This window comes from Anguilla anguilla, chromosome 9 (assembly GCF_013347855.1).
Source record: "Anguilla anguilla isolate fAngAng1 chromosome 9, fAngAng1.pri, whole genome shotgun sequence".
NCBI lineage: Eukaryota > Metazoa > Chordata > Actinopteri > Anguilliformes > Anguillidae > Anguilla > Anguilla anguilla.
This window is the reverse complement of record NC_049209.1, coordinates 3,087,052-3,103,277: the sequence shown is the minus strand read 5'-3', so window position 1 is coordinate 3,103,277 and position 16,226 is coordinate 3,087,052. Positions and strand designations below refer to the sequence as shown.

General features: G+C 52.8%; 1 protein-coding gene across 2 annotated transcripts in view; it reads left to right on the top strand.

Annotated features, from left to right (window-relative positions):
- fnip1 (folliculin interacting protein 1) overlaps positions 1-15,057 on the top strand; it is a 35,851-nt gene extending 20,794 nt beyond the window's left edge. For both annotated transcript variants that reach the window (XM_035433480.1, XM_035433479.1), the window contains 11 exons: positions 1,006-1,077; positions 2,467-2,602; positions 2,982-3,183; positions 3,888-3,973; positions 5,819-5,965; positions 6,418-6,587; positions 7,677-9,135; positions 9,405-9,570; positions 10,057-10,254; positions 10,356-10,471; positions 11,884-15,057. In XM_035433480.1, coding sequence (XP_035289371.1) covers positions 1,006-1,077; positions 2,467-2,602; positions 2,982-3,183; positions 3,888-3,973; positions 5,819-5,965; positions 6,418-6,587; positions 7,677-9,135; positions 9,405-9,570; positions 10,057-10,254; positions 10,356-10,471; positions 11,884-11,962 — 2,831 coding nt within the window. In that variant the 3' untranslated portion in view covers positions 11,963-15,057. The remainder of the gene's footprint in view (positions 1-1,005; positions 1,078-2,466; positions 2,603-2,981; positions 3,184-3,887; positions 3,974-5,818; positions 5,966-6,417; positions 6,588-7,676; positions 9,136-9,404; positions 9,571-10,056; positions 10,255-10,355; positions 10,472-11,883) is intronic.
- The last annotated feature ends 1,169 nt before the right edge of the window (positions 15,058-16,226 follow it).

Sequence of the window (16,226 nt, the reverse complement as noted above, 5' to 3'; positions counted from 1 at the left end):
TTGGGACGGAGCGCGAGGCTCCTGTATATCACAATGGCGCTTGCGTTGAGTCCGCCGTAAATCACGTCGGCGCGGCGGCCGCGGTATTCCCGCGCCACAGGTGCCGCTCCCGCCGGCGGCTCTGCGGAATTCCCCCCCGCGCTCTCGGCCCTCCGCGCAGAGGAGCGCTGCAGGCCCCGGGGCTCTCCCGGGGATGAGGCCGCTGGCGCTCCCTGGTTTAATCTCCCGCTGTTCCGCCTTGGCCAGGATTTTGCTGCTTCTATATGCGATTTGTGCCCCCCTCCCCCTCTCCCTCTCTCGAATGAATGGTGGTGGGGGACAAGAGCTCTTTCAGCACCGCTTGCAGCCAGCGTGTGTGTGCTGTTGTGCTTGTGTGTGTGTGTGTGTGTGTGTGCGCGTACATGTGTGTGTGTGGGCGTGCGTGTGCATGCGTGTGTGTGTATGCGTGCGTGTGTGTGTGTGTGTGTGTGTGTGTGTGTGTGTGCGCGTACGTGTGTGTGTGTGGGCGTGCGTGTGCACGTGTGCATGCGTGTGCGTGTGTGCACGTACGTGTGTGCATGTATACATGTGTATGCATGTGTGCACATGTGCGCCTGTGTGTACGTGTGTACGTGTGTATGTGTGTTTGTGTGTGTATGCGTGTTCGTATGCATGTGTGTATGCACGTGCGTGTGCGTATGTATGTGCACGCGTGCATGTTTGTGTGTGCATGCGTGTGCGTATGCATGTGCACGCGTGCATGTTTGTGTGTGCATGCGTGTGCGTATGCATGTGCGCGCGTGCATGTTTGTGTGTGCATGCGTGTGCGTATGTATGTGCGCGCGTGCATGTTTGTGTGTGCATGCGTGTGTGTGCATGCATGTGCGCACGTGTGGGTGTGTGTGCATGCGTGTGCGTGTGCATGTGCGCACGTGTGGGTGTGTGTGCATGCATGTGCGTGTGCATGTGTGTGTGGAGCCACGTGTGCACATTTCTGAAAGCTGGTCTCTCTCTCTCTCTCTGAAGGACACAGTAACCCCATGGACATGCCGGGCAGAGGCCTGTACGACGAGAGGGACAGCGGGATCGCCAGATCAGGTAACGGCCAGCATGAAATCCAGTCATTTCACCCCTGGAAAATCCCCCCTTTTCGGGGGAATCGCCCTCTGTTTTAAGTGCATTATACCATAGGGAATGGAATGGAATCTGCACCGTCCAGTAGTTTTGGGGGATTCGGTCAGCTGCTTAGAATGGAAACCATGTGTTAGTCTGAACAGCCGGTCTGAAAATGTGCGGTAATTTCACTGGGGTCTAAAACAGGGGTGTCCAGCCTTATCCTAAAAGGGCCGGTGTGGGTGCAGGTTTTGTTTTAGCCCAGCGCTAAGTCACCTGATTCAGCTTATCCAGGTCTTGATTGAAGACCACGATTAGATAATGAGGTGTCGCAGCACTGGGCTAAGACGAAAACCCGCACCCACACCGGCCCTTTTCAGATGAGACTACGCACCCCTGGCCCAGGAGCAGACCTGCAACGGTCCCAGACGGCTTTAACAGGGCCCAGTTAGACAGCGCCGCAGCAGCAGCAGCAGCAGTATCTGACTCCTGATTGGCTGGTGTCGGCTCATTGGCTGCCTCAGTGAGGTAGCGCCTAAAGCGTCGCGTCAGCGTCGGGTTCCAGGCCCTTAAGTTTCGGGGCCACGGGGGGCCCCGTTGGCACGCGGGCCGCGGTGGAAGCCGCCCGCGTGGCGTGTGCCCCTGCCACCCCCACGCCGCCCGCTGGGCCTGGAAAAACTTTCCCAATGGAAACCCGGCCCCTGGCGCGGCTGGCATGGCGGGCATGGCGGGCATCTCACCTTCTGCGTCACACGCGCGGGCGCGTGTTTAAATAGAAACGCCGCCGCTCCTAAATGAGATTCCAGCTCCGCCCCTTTTTACCGCTACCTTAAGCTCCGGCTTTTTTTTTTTTAGCGGCTCTCGATACCCGCGCCCCCGCGCCGCAGAAAATGCAGGAATGACAGAGCCCGTGGCGGACGGGCCCTGTGTGAGGTTCCGCCACCCTGAATAACAAACACGGCGGAAATGGCGGTTCCTAACATGCTCTCTCTCTCTCTCTCTCTTCCCCCCCTCCCCCTCTCTCATTCTCACTTCAACTCCAATTTTCCCGCTCTCCTCTTTTCTGCTTCTCTCTCTCTGTTTCTCATTCCATCTCGCCTCTCATCTGTTACTTCCTCCCATTCCTTCCCCCCTTCTACCTCCCTCTCCCCTCATTCCTTCTTCCCTCATCCTCCTCTTCCCATGGCTTTCTCTCTCTCTCTCCCCTCCCCACTCTGTTCATCCCCTATCTCACTCTCTCTCTCCCCCTCGTCCCTCTCTCTCTCTCCCTCTCCTCTCTCTCCTCTCTTCCCCTCCCCCCCCCCCCCCTCTCTCTCCCTCTCTCTCTCTCCTCTCTTCCCCTCTCCCTCTCTCTCTCTCTCCCTCTCTCCACAGCCTCTCTGAGCAGCTTGTTGATCACTCCGTTCCCCTCCCCCGGTTCCTCCTTCACCAGCAGCTGTGCCAGCAGCTACCACAGACGCTGGCTGAGGAGCCAGACCACCAGCCTGGAGAACGGGGTCTTCCCGCGATGGTGCGAACTTCAGCAGTAACCCTACCCCTAAATCCAGCTGTTCTCAGTCTTAACCAGACCAGCTTCACATGTGCTGTTTTCCCATACGATCGCTTTTCACTTTAAAAATTGAGCTTGTCCGTGACAGTTTTATAGATGTCATGCTTTGTTCGCTATAAGAGTCCCTAAATGGGGTATAAATAGAAAGTGCGTGTGTGCGTGTGTGCGTGAGTATGAAGACCCTGTTGTGTTCTGCATGCCGAGCCAAGGAACACAAGACAAAACAGAACGATATGTGCTTCTTTAAAGCGCATTTGGCACGTATGTGAGAGATAGCGAGCATAACTGTGTGTGTGTGTGCGTGTGCGCGTGCACGCGTGTGCGTGTGTGTGTGTCGTAGGTCAGTGGAGGAGAGCTTCAACATGTCTGACGACAGCGGCGGCCCCAGCCTCGGGGCCGCCAGGAAGAAGAAGATCGCCATCGGCGTCATCTTTCTGCTGTCACAAGACGAGGAGGAGAACAGCAAGTTCCAGGACTTCTTCTTTTCTCACTTCCCACTCTTCGAGAGTCACATGAACAAGCTGAAAAGTGCAATCGAACAGGTGAGCGCCTGACACACGCTGTGTGTGTGTGTGTGTGTGTGTGTGTGACTGATATGCTGGTCACCAGTCGCCACCCTGAGGGTTTCCCCCTTGAGCCTGGTTCCTTCCAAGGTTTCTTCCCGTCTGCCACAGGGAGTTTTTCCTTGCCACTGTTGCCTTAGGCTTGCTCCTGTGGGGGTTTAGGCCAGGGTTGTCTGTAAAGCGTACAGTGACAACTGCTGTAAAATACGCTGTACAAATAAAATTTGATTGATTTGATTGATTGAGGTGTATGTGTGTGTGTGTGTAAATATAAGTATGTGCATGTTCATGTGTGTGTGTGTGTGTGTGTGTGTAAGTGTGTGTGTAAGTGTGTGTGTGTGTGTGTGTGTGTAAGTGTGTGTGTGTGTAAGTGTAAGTGTGTCTGTGTGTAAGTGTGTGTGCGTTTTCGTGTGTGTGTAAGTGTAAGTGTGTGTGTGTGTAAGTGTAAGTGTGTCTGTGTGTGTGTGTGTGTGTGAGTGTGTGCATGCTCATGTGAGTGTGTGTGTAAGTGTAAGTGTGTGCATGCTCATGTGAGTGTGTGTGTAAGTGTAAGTGTGTCTGTGTGTGTGGTGTGTGTGTTAGTGTAAGTGTGTGCATGCTCATGTGAGTGTGTGTGTGTGTAAGTGTGTGCGTGCTCATGTGAGTGTGTTATGGAGCTCTCTCTGCCTGTCTCTCTGGCCCAGGCTATGAAGATGAGCCGGCGGTCTGTGGATGCCAGTCAGAGAGCTCTGGCCTACAGCCGCATGGTGGACGGGCTGAACGAGTTCCGGTGAGCCTCTCCGCCCCGTTTAATTACTGCAGGGACGGGCGCAATTCCCCGCGCTCGTTACCCAGAAGCCCCCGGGGGAGTCGCGTGCTTTCCGTGTGCAACTGTCGCTTTCCGTGTGAGGAAACAGACTAACTGTTCGGGTAATACCTCCTCTGTAGCGGCCGCTTGATTGATCTCGTGGGGTTTTTCTTTGGGCTGAACGGGATAACGAGCGTTTATCTGCCTGTGGAGGCTCCCGCCGAGCGCAGACTCAGACGGGGGGGGCGCAGGGGGCGGGCCAGCGGGCAGAGGCAGAGCTCTTTAAACCCTGCAGTGACAGCATGCCTGTCAGCGCCGCGGTGCATGCTGGGAGCACCGCAGCGCAGCGTGTGGGGTGGCGCGTGTCTCTGCGGCGCTGCCCGCATGCTCAGCGATGAGACGGCTTCCCGTTGCCGTGGTCACATGCCCGCTGGCTGGCTGCCACGGCAACCGGACTCCCAATCCCCCCCCCCCCCCCCCCCCCAGAGGAAACGCTATCTCCCTCGGACAGTGTCAGGCCGGCCAGAATAGCAGATAGTGTGTCAGAGGGAATGCCACTGCGCGGGACAAACAAATATCAGCGCTATCTCACCTTCGGCTGGAAATACCGCCCCGGGGGGGGGGGCATGGGGGGACATGGGGGGGGCGCATTCGCCACCCGCGCTCTGAGATCACGCAAGCGTAATGGAAAAAAACTGAAAAAATAACCCCCCCCCCCCGAACTTCATCCTTATCTTCGTCCCTCTCCGGCTCGCCCCCGGCGCTCTCTCCACGGTCGTGTGCGTGTGTGAATAGATTCCCCTGGAACAGAGCTCAGTGAGTGGCTGTTCAGGACCCTCCTCCTGCCCCAGACCCATGTTTTTGCGCCCGTCCCGTAGCGCAGGGTTCACCTGGGCGGCCGTTTGGGGGCTGTGGGGGTTACGCAGAGTCATGCCCGCAGGTGTCCTGAGTGAGCGAGGCTGGCCCTGTGGGCCTGGGGCCTTTTCATAGGACCTCGCAGATTAAGCAGAGCACTCGGAACTGGAGTTTAATTTAAAGTGGAGGCCTGACTGAGGCTGGGGTGTAGGCGCTGAGCCCTGACTGAGGCTGGGGTGTAGGCGCTGAGCCCTGACTGAGGCTGGGGTGTAGGCGCTGAGCCCTGACTGAGGCTGGGGTGTAGGCGCTGAGCCCTGACTGAGGCTGGGGTGTAGGCGCTGAGCCCTGACTGAGGCTGGGGTGTAGGCGCTGGGATCGCAGACTCGCCAAAAACCAACAGCCGTTCCCCAACACTCGTTCAACCTTTTCTGCGCTTCGTATTTACCGAGCGAGCGAGCGTTCGCCGGCAGGCAGCGCGTATCGGGGCTTCTGCGGCTCGTTAGGAGAAACAAGCGCGTCCCGGTGCTGCTCTATCGACCCGCCGCTCGTCCCTCACCGCGCGGGGCTCGTTCTAACGGGCCGGCGGTTAAAAAAAAAACAAAACGTGCGGCTGCGGAATCCATCTGGAGGGGCGGCCTTTGTTTATTTACTCTCTCTGAGTAACTACTGGAAATTATGCTCCAGCTCTGGGAGGCCCCGAAAGTGTCCAGTGTCCAGTGTCCAGTGGGCGCAGTTTGGAGCCTGTGCCCAGATGGTGGATTCCCCCGGGGGCGGAGGGAGAGGGGGGAGGGGGGGTGTGGGTGGGGGGGTGAGGGGGGGCTCTCTCAGCGCAGTGTAAAGGGCTGGTCCCCCGCCCCCCCGCCGTGCCGCCCTGTGGAATCTCCAGACGCCGAGCTGCGGCAGGGAGGGAGTCCCTCGCGTCGCGCGCGCCCGCTGTTCGCCAGGGCCTCACAATGGCCGCTCTGTTTCCAGGACGACCGTCTGTAACCTGTACACCATGCCGCGCGTCCCCGAGCCCGTCTGGCTGACCATGATGTCCGGCGCGCCGGAGAAGAACCAGCTGTGCGGCCAGTTCATGAAGGAGTTCGCCTTCCTGATGGAGCAGGCCTCCAAGAACCAGTGAGTACCGCCGCCGCCGCCACCACGGGGAATCCGCTGCTACGCTCAGCGGGCCGTTAAACGGCTCCCCCTGCTGTCTGACGGGAGCCGTTACACAGCACTCGGGGTTCTGTAGTCAATTAACGTCATATCGTTTACTTTTATTAATTACATGGACCAATTTTGTAACCTTTCCATGTGGTGAATAAAAGTTGCTTGCGATGAGTAAAAGTTGCTTGGGATGAGTAAAAGTTGCTTGCGATGAGTAAAAGTTGCTTGTGATGAGTAAAAGTTGCTTGCGATGAGTAAAAGTTGCATGTGATGAGTAAAAGTTGCTTGCGATAAGTAAAAGTTGCTTGCGATGAGTAAAAGTTGCATGTGATGACAGAAAGTTCTCGGTAGATGACTGGCCTAGGTGATGTAGTATAAAGGGGCGGAGCATCATGGTTTGACCAATCCCTTCCTGTCGTCAGATTTCTTCCTGCGCTCCTCACCGCTGTCCTCACCAATCATCTGGCTTGGGTTCCCACGGTGATGCCAAACGGACAGCCGCCAATCAAGATCTTCCTGGAGAAGCACTCGTCCCAGAGTGTGGACCTGCTGGCCAAAACGCACCCGTACAACCCGCTGTGGGCCCAGCTGGGTAAGCCATACCGCCAAAACGCACCCGTACAACCCGCTGTGGGCCCAGCTCGGTAAGCCATACCGCCAAAATGCACCCGTACAACCCGCTGTGGGCCCAGCTGGGTAAGCCATACCGCCAAAGCGCACCCGTACAACCCGCTGTGGGCCCAGCTGGGTAAGCCATACCGCCAAAGCGCACCCGTACAACCCGCTGTGGGCCCAGCTGGGTAAGCCATACCGCCAAAACGCACCCGTACAACCCGCTGTGGGCCCAGCTCGGTAAGCCATACCGCCAAAACGCACCCGTACAACCCGCTGTGGGCTCAGCTCGGTAAGCAAGGCTGCTGGGTTTCCCCTTGATAGCCTCTGGCTCTGGTGAGAAAATCCAGCCGCTGCTGAAACACGTCACAAGTTCAAGACTGGGCAGCTGTTTAGCCTACGCATCTGTTGTATGTTCTTTCATTTCCTCTCTGTAAATACCAACTTTGAAAAGTGACCTTCCATTCTGAAGAATTCTGTGAAGTCAAAAAAAAAAGTTTTGAGAAAAAGATGTCGAATCAAATCAAATTCGGTAAATACATCACTCTGTGTTTTAATCACTCCCCATTATGAGAAATATTTTGAAGAACAAAAGATATATGAGGCCTCCTGAGTACATAAATAATTGTGCTTGAGAGAACACTAGCAGAATAAAGTTTTAAATATTTAAAATGGACATGGGCATATGCCGCCATCTGGTGGTCATGCTTGATACAACATGAAACAATAATCACAATGGCTTGTGAAATGTGTTCATTTAGAAAGATTAGGCATTCTTGATTCGTTACCACTCAGATTGAAGAGATGAACAATCTGACCTGCATTTCATGAAGTGTGAACATATGCAGAAAGAGTCTCAAAATGTGCACACTACATAAATCCAGACATTTCTGTACTTTAATTATGAAGCTGCTGACAGGTAAGAGAGTAGTGGCGCTTTGCGTGTGTTCATATGTGCGCATAAGAATGAGGGGAAAATTATTATTGCGTGTGCGCATTGCGTGTGCATTGCGTGTGCGTTGCGTGCAGCGTGACCGCGGTTGTGACGGAGCTGCTTTTCCCGGCGCAGGCGACCTGTACGGGGCCATCAGCTCGCCGCTCCGGCTGTGCCGCACGGTGGTGGTGGGCCGGCGGCAGGAGCTGGTGCAGCGGCTGCTGCACTTCCTCACCTACTTCATCCGCTGCTCGGAGCTGCTGGAGACGCACCTGCTGGAGAGCGCCGAGGACGAGGCCATCGTCATGCCGGGCTCGCTCATCACCACCTCGCTGCGCCGGGGCGAGGTGGAGGAGTCCGAGTACGTCCTGGTCACCGTGCACAAGCCCAGCGGCGACTACCTGTCGCGGGACGGCCCGCCCGAGGACGGCGGCTACCCCTCCGACAACAGCTGCCGCAGCAGCAGCGGCTGCGCGGACGAGGCCGGCCCCGTGCCGGAGACGGACAGCAGCCAGGACTCGCAGAGCAGCGTCCTGCAGGCCCTGCTCCGTCCACCGGGGGGAGCCCCGGACGAGCCCGACCCGCCCCCCTGCAGGGAGAAGGCCAGCCGCTGCCTGGACGCCAAGCTGGAGACGGTGGTGTGCGTGGGGTCGGCGTCCCCCCGGGAAAAGGGCGTGGCCCTGGAGGCGGAGCTGGGGGCGGGGTCGGAGGTCGCGGCGGTCTGCGAGGACGTCCCCGACGGCGGGAGTCTGCCCATCAAAGTGTTCCGGTCGTCCGGGATCCCGCTGGAGAAGAAGCCGCCGGATAAGAGCCTGGCCAGCCCCTTCCCCACGGAGGAGGAGGAGGAGGAGGAGGAGGAGCAGCCCTCCTCCAAAGTCACCTTCCTCATCGGGGACTCCATGTCGCCGGACTCAGACACGGAGTGCCGGAGGCGGCGGGTCGAGGGCCAGATCCGCAAGCACAGGAAGCAGCTGCTGCAGCTGCAGGAAGGGGGCGCCGGAGAGCCCAAGCGCGAGGCCAGGCTGCCGGCGGAGGACCAGAGCAAGCCCGGCGAGGGCCAGGAGAAGCTGCCCCGCACCTCCAGCCAGATGCCCCGGTGGAAGCCCGCCCCCGAGGACTGCATGGACCTGTTCGACGAGTACTTCAGCGACGACAACCCCGTGGAAACCAGGACTATCGACGACGTGTCCAAAAAGCTGGAGGCGGGCGGGGCAGACCGGTCGCAGAAGGAGCCCTCGGACGCCCCGGGGGCTGCTGGGAAGGGGGCGGTTCCCCGGGGTGCGGGCGGCGGCGGCGGCGGCCGTTGCGGCTGCAGCTCCGCGGACGCGACGGGCGGCGGCCGATGTTCGGGGTGTCCTGCCGCGCAGGACCGAGGCATCGTGATCTCCGTCACCGTCCCCCAGGGGGACACGGTGGACCTGAAGAAGGCGGCCCCCCTGAACGAGTGGGACATCCCCCGGAACGAGAGCTCGGACAGCGCCCTGGGGGACAGCGAGAGCGAGGACGCGGGACAGGAGCTCCACCGCGCCGAGGGGCCCTACTACCCGGAGGAGCAGGAGGACTGGCTGGACGAGGTGGAGGTTCCCTTCCCGGGGTGCGTACCAAAACCAAAAATCAAATATCCCTGATCTTACAGGTCTCACTCGTTTCATTCACATCAACTTTATATCATATTTACATAGCATATTTCACAAAACATTGTCACAATACATTGCATGCCCACTTGAGTTGATCCGTATGTTTATTTTGTTGATGGCCAGCACTAGCTCCTCCCCCTGAAGTAGCCATAAAGGAGCTTTGTGGCACTCGGGACTGAACTGTTTTCGGTCTCTGATGGACGGTTTTGTTTTTTTGCTTTGCCAGGTCCAAGCTGGTCGAAAATTACTCCAAGCCGAGCATCGCCAACTTCGGGAGGTCTCTGTTCGGCGGGTACTGCCCCACGTACGTCCCGGACTTCGTCCTGCACGGGTTGCCCAGCGACGAGCGCCTCCGGCAGAGTCTGCAGGCGGACCTGGCACATGCCGTGCAGGTAAAAACACCTCCGACGCCCCCGCTGTGGTGCGCGGATGACCCTCGCGGCCTCGGATCGAATCCGAACCGTGCCCGCACGACCGACTGTAGGGCGGTACCTCCGTAGGGCGACGTGCAGTTGGGCGATTGTGTCGCCCAGGGTATGGGGGGGTTCAGTCAGACAGCGACCCCTGCTGGTCGATCGCCCGCCCGTAGTTTGTAGTGAAAGCCGCATATGAAAGGTCGTCCTCTGACTCCACTCTGTGCCAGCTTGGCTGTAGTCTACGGAATGCAGCTGCGGTCGCAGACGATTGGACATTCCAAGTTGCCAAATTGGGGTGGGAATTAGATATACTCAGCCCCATGTTGGGTTATAAAAAAAATTTGAAATGCCTCTGCGACTTTTCCACATGCTTTTTCCAGGGCTGCATCTCACCTGTAGATTTTCCTCCTTTAAGACTAAGCGCCTCTCTCTCTCTCTCTCTCCTCTCTCCTCTCTCCCCAGCACCCGGTGCTGGACGAGCCCATCGCAGAGGCCGTCTGCATCATAGCGGACACCGACAAGTGGACCGTGCAGGTGGCCAGCAGCCAGAGAAGAGCCACCGAAAACAAGCTGGGCAAGGAGGTCCTGGTGTCCAACCTGGTGTCCGGCCTCCTCCTCTCTACCTTTCACCTGTACAAGCTCAACCTCTCTCCAAATTTCGTAAGTTCCCCTTCGCGCTCTGCCCGTTCGACAGTGCACAGAGGTCGTGCGAGTGTTTCGGGAACGGGACGTAAGTGCTCTCTCTTCCCCCCCCTCTGCAGTGCATCATGCACCTGGAAGACCGACTCCAGGAGCTGTACTTCAAGAGCCGGATGCTGGCGGAGTACCTTAAGGGCCAGACCAGAGTGCACGTCAAAGAGCTGGGCATGGTTCTGGGGTAAGATTCTCCTTCTCCTCACTGCGCATATAAAATACCCTTCGGCAGGCTGTTGGGTGGCATCCGTTGGTTTATTGTGATGTCACTTCCTGTATTTCCTACCATATGGAGTCTTACTGAGCCTGCTCTATGGCAATTAACCTAATGACTTGCACTTGTTTGGGGTCCGAGTTAGCCTCCCTAACAAAGCGCACCCTATTGAACAGCTAGAGATCTCAATGAGCTGCTAATTAGTAGAGTCGGGTGTGCCAAATTATGGTTAAAATGAAAACCCTAGATCTCCAGGAACAGGGTTGGTTACTTCTGCACTAGACAGAAAAAGTAAATGTAGTACAGATAATGACATAAACAGGCAATACAACAGATTAAAGGCTACAAATGGCAAGGTGGATTCTGTTTTTTTGCTTTCTTAATTACTCTGTTATCCAGTGTAGAATAATGTTGTGGATGACATGCACTTGACTGAGAATTTCACGTTACACATTACAGGCATTTAGCAGAGGCTTCTATCCAGAACGACTTAAACATTTTTGACATTTTTTACATGAGGCAGGTCAGGCCAAGTATCTTGCTCGAGGGTACAACGGCAGTGCCCTCTCTGGGAATCGAACGTGCAGCCTTTGGGTTTACAAACCAAGTTTCCTACCCACTTGAGAGTGGATTACAGAAGCAAGTTTAATCTGTTTTCTCAGCAGAAGTGATGAAAGTTGATTTTACACAAACACAAGCATGTGTGCTTTCACCCAGAGAGCTACCAGTGTAAGACTGGGGGACGCAAATCTGGCCCTAGAGGCCAGTAGTGCTGCTGGTTTACATTCCCTCCAATCAGGGACTGATTTAAGCCTGGGATAACGTGATCGTGATCTCTGGCCAATCAGGGACATTGTTGGACTATGTTGGTACTGGCATTGAAGGATTTGAGTATCTCTGGTGTACAGTATAGCTCATGAATACTGTTAGCAGAGGCACTTTGGTAGAGTACAAGACTAGGCTTGACTCTGTGTGCTGGCTGTGCTCTTGGCTGTAGGCAAAGTGGTGAGTGTCTATGGGCTGTATGTCCTGTTTTTGCCTGTTTAAACTATTATTTTTTCGACGATGTAACAAAGGCTGTTGAAAATCTCAGTGAGCGGCATATTTTGCCGATTAGACACTGGCTAGATTCTGCAGGAGCAGCGTTTCAAGCAGAGCTTATTGTCACAGGTGGTCTCAGAGTGACCTCGAACCCGAGTACTCCTGGATAATAACTAATGTATAAATAATGTGGATCTGGGTCGTAATATTCAAACGAACAGCGATGCGTTCGGGTCCCTCTCCGTGTGTGCGTGCGCTGGCGTTGTTCGTGGATCAGACGGCGTGTGCCAGGCGTGTGCTAAGCGTGTGCTAAGCATGTGCTCTTCTTCTCTTCGTTCCAGGATCGAGTCTAACGACCTCCCCCTGCTGGCGTCGGTGGCGGGCATGCACGCGCCCTACGTGGCGCAGATACTGCTGTAGACGGGCGGAAGGTGGCGGACGGCGGAGGCTGTTTAGTCTGGACGCGGGAAAAGGTGTTCGCTGAGAGGGCCGGCCCCACACAGCGCAGTATCTCACAGACACTGAGAGGCCCCGGTCCCCTGTGCTCACAGACACTGAGGGGCCCCACACAGCGCAGTATCTCACAGACACTGAGGGGCCCCGGTCCCGTGTGCTCACAGACACTGAGGGGCCCCACCCAGCGCAGTATCTCACAGACACTGAGAGGCCCCGGTCCCCTGTGCTCACAGACACTGAGAGGCCCCGGTCCCCTGTGCTCACAGACACTGAGGGGCCCCACACAGCGCAGTATCTCACAGACACTGAGAGGCCCCGGTCCCGTGTGCTCACAGACACTGAGGGGCCCCACCCAGCGCAGTATCTCACAGACACTGAGAGGCCCTGGTCCCGTGTGCTCACAGACACTGAGGGGCCCCACCCAGCGCAGTATCTCACAGACGCCGAGGGACCTCTGGTCAGTGCGCTCACAGACACTGAGAGGCCCCGGTCCCGTGTACTCACAGACACTGAGGGGCCCCACCCAGCAGATATCTCATAGACACCAAGGGGCCCCACACAGCAGTGTATCTCACAGACGCTGAGGGGCCCCGGGCTAGTGTGCTCACAGACACTGAGAGGCCCCGGGTCAGTGCGCTCACAGACACTGAGAGGCCCCGGGTCAGTGCGCTCACAGACACTGAGGGGCCCCGGGTCAGTGCGCTCACAGACACTGAGAGGCCCCGGGTCAGTGCGCTCACAGACACTGAGAGGCCCCGGGTCAGTGCACTCACAGACACTGAGGGGCCCCACCCAGCAGATATCTCACAGACACTGAGAGGCCCCGGGTCAGTGCGCTCACAGACACTGAGAGGCCTCGGGTCAGTGCGCTCACAGACACTGAGAGGCCCCGGGTCAGTGCGCTCACAGACACTGAGGGGCCCCGGGTCAGTGCGCTCATTCACAGCTGCTACAGAAAGGACGCTGAGGCCGTCTCCTCCTGTGAAAGACTGAGGATCCGCGGAAATGCGCCTCGCCTTTCCACCAGCGGGGAATGTTCTCATTTATCCAGAATGTTCTACTATTGTTTTACATCCAGAGGATATTTTTACACTTTTTAGTTTTTTGTTTTGTTTTTGATGGACAATGCCAAAGAGGAGTTGCAAACTGCACTTTTCTTTTGAAGACTAACGAGTAAACGATGATACTAAATCATATTTTGCTGTATTATCACATTGTATCTTCCTTTAATCCATAATTTTATTTACAGGAAGCATGGGAAATGCACCAATGGAGAGAAAAAAAAGTTTGGCTCATAGTAAATATGGAAAAAAAAGGCCCTCACTGATGCCAATTATATTTTTGCTATTATACTTGTCTTGCTGGTGTTGTTAAATTCACTTTTCCCAAAGGGTCTCATTGGTTCACAAGGTTTCTGAACAAAGTCATGAAATTACAAGCAGTTTTAATCTGCTCTGTGTGGATAGAAATGTTCCCGTTCGTAAGATTTTAAAGGATGCCCAAATAGGTTGCAGACAGCACAAGCTGAAAGACAAAAGCATGTGGGAGCATTTAACCTTCCTCGCCCCGACCGGTGCTGTACTACCTCAGATCTTTTATGGCTGTTTGTCTCCACTGTTCTATTTTTGCCGTCTTATTTTTCTTAAAAGGGAAATATTTGGGTCACCCTGTGGAGTGTAGTCCAGCTCTCACTGTGGCCTCATCTTTACTGTAGTCATAGCTCCAGATTTCACATTTGCACCCTGAAGGATGTTTTGACATTAGTGTTGATTATTGTCTGTGGACTTTCCTTGTGCTGGCCCAGCCCTTATTTTTAGCAACATTGAAAAGCGTATAAATTCCCCGCAAACATGAATGGCCAGTGAGTCTTTTACTATTATGGTGAGATTGTGTCAATAATCATGCATAGATAATAAGTTACAAAAGTCTTAAAAATTGTGGGTAGGTGTAAAAACAAATGCTAAATAAGTCGTTCAGTCAGATTTCAGAGGATATTTAAGATATGAATGTTAAATTTCAGGGATGACAAAATGATAGGAAGGGATTGTAGGACTAATACTGTTCATTTATAATGGTATAAACCATAAACGTGTGAGTTTCATAAAAAGGTGGTATGAAACAGGTTGATACTGAGGAAGGAGATATTAACTGGGTCCATCTGTGTGCAAACGTTGAATAACATGTTGACTTGCCATGAAATTACTTGTTTGACTGTCCTTTAAAATGGATATATCAAAACAAACAGAAAGTACAGTTCTGTACTCTATAGAGAAGGGATGGTACAATGGGGTCATTAAAAAACTCCCTCTTTTCACACTTGTAAAGGCACAATATTTTATACTAGCAGTGGAATTCTTAAACGGAATATCACCACGCAATCTTACATTATATTTCCACACTTAAATTCTTAAGTATTCACAGTAATTTAGATGCTTGTCATCCCATGTTTATGCATGCTTGAGAAGGAAGTAATTAATCAAAAATACCTTCAATTCACCATGACATTTATCAGTTTTCTTTATGCAATTAAATAATACAATCATTTGGAATCACTAACAAAAACAAAACACTTTTTATATGACAGTGAAATGCTGCAAAAGACAAATCTAAATGACATGTTTATTTTTACAAATATTTGTACTATCCATGGCATAAATGTGTTGCGTTTGATTTAAAAAATGGTTTTGTCCTGAGGGATCGCCATACAGAGTCTTAACTGATGTGTGGCATGAAGGAATGCAATGTTTGTTGAGAATTTATTTTTTGGCTAAAATCATGCTTTAATAATATTTGGCCACAGCAGGAGTTGCATTTTTAAAAAAGAAACGTTCGATTATTTCTCTTTTAAATTATGTATTTATATCTATATTTCTCTTTATAGATATGGTTAAATTATTTAGTCTAGAGTGTAACAGTTTCATGTTAATTGTACATATTTTTTCTGTTTGTTTTCAATTATTTGTACATAATGTACCTTAAATATGCATTGTTTTCCTTAATATCCTTTCCCAATTTTATGGGAATGTTGTGCAATAAAAATGCCAATGTTATATATTTCACCACGTCTTCCAGTGGATTGTTGTCAATACCAGACACATTTTGCTATTTTTGTTACATCAACTCTTATCACAATAAAAGCCCAGTGGCTGTATGAATATCTATCCACGAAAAGCTATGCATGAAGAAAGAAAACGGGTACAGAGACATGCTAAATTGACATTCACTATAAATATGAGCACCAATGATATGTGTGCGTAAATAATGTTTACTGCATGTGTGTGTGTGCTATTCCTAAGTCCAAGTTTCACATTTCTTTCAGTTACAAACCGAGGTCCTGCTGGTATCTGAGACTTACACAATGGCTGTTTACATCCTGTTTCATGCACAATCCTACTGTAATGCGTCCAGTACAGGAAGGAGCGGAGAAAGAACGGCAGCGTCGATATGAAAATGTGCGCGACGCAAAGCCGGAAATCCATCCTGAGTGTACAGATTGTTTGTTCTACATCCTCAAGCGTGTCCGTGTAAACACATATTGGCTCTGATTTTTACCGTGCTTAGCATTGTCATTTTCTCCCCGTGGGCCATAAGTCATGCTTCCATATTCGGCTCTCAGACAGCCTCAAAAATTATAGTTTTAGTCGCCTTGCTTTTTGCCTGCAGCATCCATATCGGTCAGGTGGTCACCTTTGAGGTCCACATATCAGGTGGTACCCTTGATTTGTTCAAATGGTACCTCAGTCTTTGCTAGTTTTGGACTGTGAATATGTTTTGTCTGTCTGTCATTTTGCAAGAGCAATTGCAGATACAGCCATAATGCCAAGCAGCATCAGTTGCCTTAACAACCGTGACTGGCACGTATGTATATGTAATTATATATAATTATTTACTAATCTGCAAAGTACATAAAATGCATTTAGAAAAGGTAATTATAAAGCCTAGTTTGGAAGGGTTTTTTTACTTTAAAAAAAACATTGCCCTCAACACATTGCATAGATTTTTATCATTAACAGTGTTCAGTATTTAGAAGTTTTGTGCTACATGTAATTGTGAATGACACCATAAGATTTAAATACTTTGTGGAGCGGACTGTCGCATGGGAGAACCATTTAAATGCATTGTCTAAACATTGTCAATAGTCCGGGATAACTGAAGATCTTATAAGGACTGTTAAGATTTTTTCAGGTCCTTAAATAAACGTGAAGAGTTTAAGTATAACTATTTAGTT